The 7352-nt window shown below is 49.5% G+C and overlaps 1 protein-coding gene across 4 annotated transcripts in view; it reads right to left on the bottom strand.

The window, feature by feature from the left end:
- Positions 1–1448: 1448 nt before the first annotated feature.
- The window catches only part of RSPH14 (radial spoke head 14 homolog), a 68610-nt gene continuing 62706 nt past the window's right edge, over positions 1449–7352 (bottom strand). For all 4 annotated transcript variants that reach the window (XM_081175082.1, XM_081175081.1, XM_081175084.1 and 1 more), the window contains exons 5-7: positions 3420–3645; positions 2673–2809; positions 1449–1749 (exon numbers count right to left, since the gene is read on the bottom strand). In XM_081175082.1, the coding sequence (XP_081031208.1) occupies positions 1511–1749; positions 2673–2809; positions 3420–3645 (602 nt within the window). In that variant the 3' untranslated portion in view covers positions 1449–1510. The remainder of the gene's footprint in view (positions 1750–2672; positions 2810–3419; positions 3646–7352) is intronic.

Below are 7352 nucleotides of genomic sequence, written 5' to 3'. Positions count from 1 at the left end.
CTGCTGCTGCTATCTCCTGACACCTGAGGCAACTGCCACCCTTTGCCTATTGGTAGGGCTGGTTCTGGGGGGGGGAGAGGAGAGACGCCTCTCACCGAGCTCTTCTGGGCTTGGAGTCTTTTTTCACAATTGCCCCACAGTACACCATATTATATCCTACAAAAAACACAGCACTATTCTCCCATGGGGCTTCCACGTGCAATAAAATGACCTGTCTGCCCCATGCCCCTCCCAGCAGGGGGCCTGACACTGGGAGAGGCCTGCTCAGCTGGAGACAGTCAACCCCTGGACTCTGCAGCCCCTACAGAGGGACAGAGGTCAGCCTCCCCCTGGTCAATTCCCTTCCGCAGTCCTCTCTTGCCTTCCCAGCTTGCTGGCCTAGCAGCTGCCACTGAGTGGCAACAGGCCCTACACCTGAGGTTTGGGGGGCAGGCCTTGTTCCTGAATCTATTCTGCCTGGCTTGCTCCGCAAAGGGTCTCACTCAGCCCACAGGGGCACACATCAGCAGAGAATCTACAAAGGGCAGCCATTTCAGTGGAGGTTGTACAGCAATTGGGCCCTGTGGGTCAGATCACTTCGTCTCCCTGTTGTCCAGAATGGTGCTAAGGGCCCTGGTTTCAGAATTTGGTCACCAGCTCTGTCTGCTCCCTCAGGGAAGAGTCTTGTGGATTAGACATCATTATGAAACTTGAGTGCATTTTGTAATTTTACAAGCTATGTGACTCCGTTGCTCAGTTGGATCTTTATACATGGTCTTTCATGAATCGTGACTTTGCTGTTATTTTTATTGGTTATAGTCATGATTTACTGCAATGGCTGAGAGTGAATATCTGCTTAATTATTATTTGCCAACATTTTGAGAGTTAATCTGATTGTGTCATGTGGTATTCCAAATGGAGCACCGAAGATCACTTGACTTGATATACACTGTATATTTTCTAGTCATGATTTTTTATCATGACTAACAGTGGTACCTCGGGTTAAGAACTTAATTTGTTCTGGAGGTTCATTCTTAACCTGAAACTGTTCTTAACCTGAAGCACCACTTTAGCTAATGGGGCCTCCCACTGCTGCCGCGCCACTGCTGCACGATTTCTGTTTTCATCCTGAAGCAAAGTTCGCAACCCAGAGCAACAACTTCCGGGTTAGTGGAGTCTATAACCTGAAGCATCTGTAACCCGAGGTACTATTTCTGGGTTAGCGGAGTCTGTAACCTGAAGCGTCTGTAACCTGAAGCATCTTTAACCCGAGGTACCACTGTACTTGCATTGGATCAGATTGCTAAAGTGTGATCTTTGTTGTGTATTTTGCCATTTCTGCGGCTTGTAATCTGCCTTGTGTATAGCAATATGGAAAGTTAAAAGAGAACTGAAACAAAGCTCCTCCTCTAAACCAGTCATGCTAGTGCAGCCCACGCATGATGACAAGAGGCAGGCAGGCAAGGAGCTGTTGAAGCAGGAACTTTATTGTCAATTGCGTTGCTCTCCGAGGTCCCCGCCAGCCCGTTCCCTACGGCTTCCACTCAATGACTTCCACTGCAATCTGTGCCGCTCTCCTCACAGCCGGGCTGGAATCGCTCAGCCTCTTCCGGAATTCAGCCACGTGGCCCAGCAAGATCTTCCGGCCCTCGGGGGCCTCTGACAACATGGTCAGGGCCTTGATGGAGTAAAGGCGGACTTTGCTCCTCTCATCGTGAATCAGGGGCAGCAGCGTGTCAATGGCGTCTGCATTGATGGCTGCGTATTTCCCTGAGGGTGACAGAAGGAAGGCCCTGTGAGATGCTAAAACGAGAAGCCCTGCAGTAGCTGCTGGGGGTGGGTGGGGGTGTTTAAAAGTGGCCCCTGTCTAGCCCAGCCTCCTGGGCTTCCCATGTCAGCCACCCAGGTGCCTCTTCTGGGAAGTCACAAACAGGTCACAAGCGCCACAGTAGTCTTCTCCCCATTTGTACTCCTTGGCATCCTGCCTCTGAAAGTGGAGGGAAGACATACCAGAGCGGGTTGCTTGTGTGAAGGATGAGTGGCTTTTTCTGCAGCCCTTGGCAGGTCACACGTCAAGACTACAACTAGCAATACAATGTGTGAGTGGCTGGAATTGGCTGGACCTTTGGCTATTCAGGTGTTTCTTGCCATCTGTACAACACAGGAATGGCCTCCACCACAGCTCGGAAGCCACCAAAGCTCTAGGCAGCCAGTGTGCTAGATGTTGCCCTGGCAGCATCTTGGATCCTGCTGCTCAGTTGTGCATCAGCCACATGAGACAACAGGATTCCCCTCAGCTGACCCCACAGCTCTACACTTGGGGAGATCAGCCTTCTCCAAGCTGGTGCTCTGGAGAGGTTGCTAGATTCCAAATTCCAGAGGCCCTAGAAGCCAGCACAGCCAATGAGACGACGGGAGGGAGAAGCAAATGGAGGACAGCAAGTTGTGAGGAGGCAGGGTCTAGCTAAAGCTTGAGATATGGCCAAAATGTTTCCAGGGACCCCATGGCTTCCCCTCAAAGCCTGGCTACATGCCCAGCTGCACTGTCCCTGTCTTTCTCTCTTGCGCCAGTGGCCTTGCCTTCTAACTTTCTGCTTTCCACAACTCAGCTGCCCTCCCCATTTCTCCTCAAAAGGAGTTGGAAATCCAGAAGGTCCAGCCTGCCAGCTGCTCCCCTGCCTTCCTCTCCTCACCTTGGGTGGTGATGGCTGAATTCATCAGCGCCCCGGCAGCGTTGGCTCGGACCTCAGCGTCTTCATCTTCCAGAAGCATGACAAGGTCTGGGAAAACATCTTCCTCAAAGACCATGTTCTTCCCTTCCAGCGGGACACTGAGGGGAGCAAAGGGTGGGGATCAGCCAAAGAAACTCTAAAGCCTCTCTGTGGGTCTGACGTGTGTATGTGTGTGCACACATGCACACACGCTAAGAGCTGGTTGTCCTCTGGCCAACACGGGGGACCTGAGTTGTCCCTTATGTAAGAGAACAACCTCTGTCTTGGGACATTCTGACATTTGTAAAACGTAGGGCTACAAAAACAAAAAGGCCTTGTTGACCCATGGCTTGGCGCTACGTGTGAATCCTGCCCACAGATCTGCATCAATTTGTGATTTCTTTTTTAAAAAAAAAAGACATGAAAATTTGTCAGCGTTTCAGAGCATGTGTCTCCTAAGACACACAACCTGGCAAGCAATTCCCTCCAACAGACCACAAAAATCTGGAGAAATTGTGTCTTGAAGGATTTTGGATTGTGTATCATTTTGGAACGTAAATTTGTGTATGTTTTTTGCCTTTTGCATTTTATCGGTTTTGTATTTTTCTCTGTCGGCCGCCTTGAGTGCAATATGAAAAAGGTGTGATATGAATAAACATGACAATAACAATGATAACTGAAATGGGGACTGGATTTCTCCTCCTCCCCGGGTGAGTTACTGGCCCTCACCTGATGGCCATCAAGGCCTGAGCTGCCCTGCTCCTGATGTTCACCCCTGAATGGCTGAGCAGCTCCTTCAGGATGTGGACGGCTCCTGTGGCCAAGGCCTCGAAGGCCTCCACCCGCAGGCAGCCTGTCAGCGTCTCCAAGATCAACTCCTGGATATCCTCCAGCTCCGTCTTCAGCTTGAAGACCAGCGAGGGAACCAAGCCGCTCTCCACAATCCCGGTGGCTCCTGCAGGAGGAGGGAACAGAAGGAGGATCTGTGGTGGTACCCCAAAAGCCCACGGCCTAGCCAAGCCCTCCCAGCCATGAGGATTGCCATGGCAAAACAGGAGGCAGCCGAGGAGAGAACAGGCTGTCTGCGAGGAGCCACTGGCAAACAAGCCTCAGCTGCCTGGTGACTGTTGCTAGGAGACAAACAGCTCCATCGAAAGTGATTCACATGTGCGGTTGGGTGATGCGGAAGTTCGGCATACGAGGAGAACAGAAGGAGCCTTCCCCAACCTGTGCCCTCCAGGTACTTTGGACTACAACATCCATCAGCCCCAGCATTATAGGGCCGCACTGGCTGGAGCTGATGGGAGTTGTGGTCCCAAGTTGTTGGTGGTGTTTCTTCAAAGCAACCTTTCCTTTCCGAGATAACTGCTTAGGTTCCTTCTCCTTCATGGGGGCATATATGGGGTTTCCAAGGAAACACTTCTTTAGAAAGTAGAGCACAGAATCATCATCACCATCATTGTGGGGACCACAGTGCACACAGAGGGGGTGTTAATCCGTCCCTTCCTAGATATGACCTTGACAAAACGAAACCCCCCCCCCACTGTACTGGTATCAGCCTTACCCCGTTCCCCACAAAACGTCTTCCCTTCCAGTATTGTAGTGGCTTTGATGACGCAAAGCGACTTCTCCTCCAGGCTCCACTGCAATTTCATTGATGAAAAAGTGGAGCAATTTTCCACGGTGACTTTATGGAAGATTATCAGTCGGCATTGTACTTGCCTGAGGGATAGCCAAGCAGCTGTTGTGTGGGGCTGTGCCATGGCAACAGGTTTGGGAGCATGAAATCTCTCCTCAGAGCCAAACAGCCTTGAACTCATTGAAAAGCCTCTTGATTAGCCCCACAGATCTCTCGACTGCAGCATCACATGCGGTTCCTGTGCTACCGAGCAACTTGAGGAGTAGGGGTCTCAAGAGCCACACCTTCACCACCAGCAGCTGAAATCAGGGTGTGTGTGGTTTTAGGAGGCCAGAGTCCATAAGGCCTCTCTCTTGAGAGAGCTGCTGGAAGTAACACGGGTCTCTGGCTCAACCCTTGGTCTTGATCTTGGCCTGTTGATTGACCACACTTGTGAAGCATGTCTTGGGCTGCAGCTGATTACTTGTGCTCCCTCTTGGTTGTTCGGGGCACTGCTGTACCCTCATCCCAGCTCTCCTTGGTGAGGATAGGAGGCTCAGACCGCCCCCAGGACTGGCATCCCAGCCCCTAAGGGCACCTGCTGGAGCTTGACAGAGGCTGAAGGTAAGCAGAGTCCCTGTAAATTTCCTTAGGAATGTAAAACAAGCCTGATGGGTCAGGCTAATGGCCCATCCAGTCTAGCATCCTGTCCTCAAAGTGGCCAACTAGATGCCCCCAAAGGGAATCCCACAAGCAGGACCCTAGCATAAAAGCAACTCTCCCCTCATGTGGGAGAGTCAGCCCCATATTGCATGGGACTCTTCTTGTTTTGAACAGGGAGGTGTGTGCTCTTGGAGCCCTAGTCAATCCTGCTAGAGGTCCTGTGGATGGGAGTGTCTATGACAGGCATGGGAAAACTCGGCCCTCCAGATGTTTTGGGACTACAACTCCCATGATCCCTAGCTAACAGGACCAGTGGTCAGGGGTGATGGGAATTGTAGTCCCAAAACATCTGGAGGGCTGAGTTTGCCTGTGCCTGGTCTATGAGGAGCCTGGGCAGAATTCAGGGAGGACCAGGGTTAGGATCTCTGAAGCCCTCTAGAATGAGGCAAGGCAGAAATGGGGAAATGACTCCAGGGCGGCCTTGGGCTGAATGAATCTAGCATCCAAGTTTGGTGGGAAAGGAGTTAAATGAACCTGTTTCTGTTTGCTTGCTTGTTTGAAACGTTCTCCTGGCTTGGAAAGGCAGGTGTTGGAGCAGAGAGAGCCAACGTGTTGCCCTCACTGGATGTTCATAGAATCATAGAATTGCAGAGATGGAAAGGATGACAAGGGTCGTCTAGTCCAGTTCCCTGCAATGCAGGAATCTTTTGCCCAACGTGGGGCTTGAACCCATGACCCTGAAATTAAGAGTCTTGTGCTCTACCGAGTGAGCTATTTGTCTCAACTCCTAGCAGCCCTAGCTGCCAGCCTGCCTAATGGTCAAGGATAATGGGAGTTGTAGTCCAGAAAATCTGCAGGACACCATCTGGAGGGCTACCCCTGGACTGGGATAAATAACATTTACAAGAGTAATTGGCCGGAATAAGCATCAATGTTTTAAATATGACAAGAATCAAGGAAAGGAGGTCTGGTTATATTTCAAACTGCACTAAGGGAGAAAAAGTGCAGACGTAATTTAAAAATGCCCTGCTCAGAGCTTCATGTACCAAAAAAAAAAAAAAAAAAAAAAAAAAGAGTCCATGCTGGTCTTTCTATATATAACTAACCTAGTTCTGCAGTTGATTTTAAAGAGAGCTAGCTGGAAGATGAATGGAACCTGACTACTGTAAAGCTTGCCATGAAAGGTGAAAAATTAGGGGGAAAGCAGGTTTTCCATTGTGTTTGTGTCTCAATATCTGCATGTGCGCGGAAAAACCAGGTTATGGTACAATCATCACTGAAATGCTCCCTCAAGCAGGGCAATTTCATTTGGAGTTTCTGAGACAACTTTGCAAGGGAATGCATCTGCATTTGGGAACAACGGCCATTTTTGTCTAATGGTGTGGGTTAATACTTTTTTCTTCTCCGAACCAAGACACAAAGGGTATAGGGCAGCACATAAATCTAATAAATAATCATAATCATAATTTTCTACCCTATGTGAATTTGTAACCAATGTTATATCAGATTAGTGATCATCACTTCCCCAAAGAATCCAGGGAGTTGTAGTTTATCGAGGGTGCTGAGAATGACCTGCGGAAGAATATGCCAAGGGGGAAATGACTATTTAACCCATTTAAATCTTAAAAAGCAGAGACATCACCTTGCCAACAAAGGTGCATATAGTGAAAGCTATGGTTTTCCCATTAGTGATGTATGGAAGTGAGAGCTGGACCATCAAGAAGGCTGATCACCGAATAATTGATGCTTTTGAACTATGGTGTTGGAGGAGACTCTTGAGAATCCCATGGACTGCAAGAAGATCAAACCTCTCCATTCTGAAGGAAATCAGCCCTGAGTGCTCACTGGAAGGACAGATCCTGAAGATGAAGCTCCAATACTTTGGTCACCTCATGAGAAGACTCCCTGGAAAAGACCCTGATGTTGGGAAAGATGGAGGGCACAAGGAGAAGGGGACAACAGAGGACGAGATGGTTGGATAGTGTTCTCGAAGCTACCAGCATGAGTTTGACCAAACTGCGGGAGGCAGTGGAAGACAGGAGTGCCTGGCGTGCTCTGGTCCAGGGGGTCATGAAGAGTCGGACACAACTAAACAACTAAACAACAACAACAACAAAATCCATACTGTAGGGTTGCCCCTTAAGATTTACAAAAGGCATGGACCCACCTCTAGACAACAAATGGCAAGTTGCTAGCTAAAGGGCTTCCTGTGGGTGGAGTCAGGGTTCTAATTTTGTCTTGATCTGTTGCTTGCTCTTACAGGGTGGTAATGTGAATTGAACATGTATCTGGCCCTGGGGCAATTGTAAAATTAACATTCTGGAATCTGAGCAGTCCCAGAGTTGTAAGGCCTGAGTTCAAGCCACCTGGCACCGGAGGAA

Source organism: Podarcis bocagei (assembly GCF_964188305.1).
Source record: "Podarcis bocagei genome assembly, chromosome: 16".
Taxonomy (NCBI): Eukaryota; Metazoa; Chordata; class Lepidosauria; order Squamata; family Lacertidae; genus Podarcis; species Podarcis bocagei.
The sequence above is the reverse complement of the archived record's forward strand: the minus strand, read 5'-3'. Positions and strand labels throughout refer to the sequence as shown.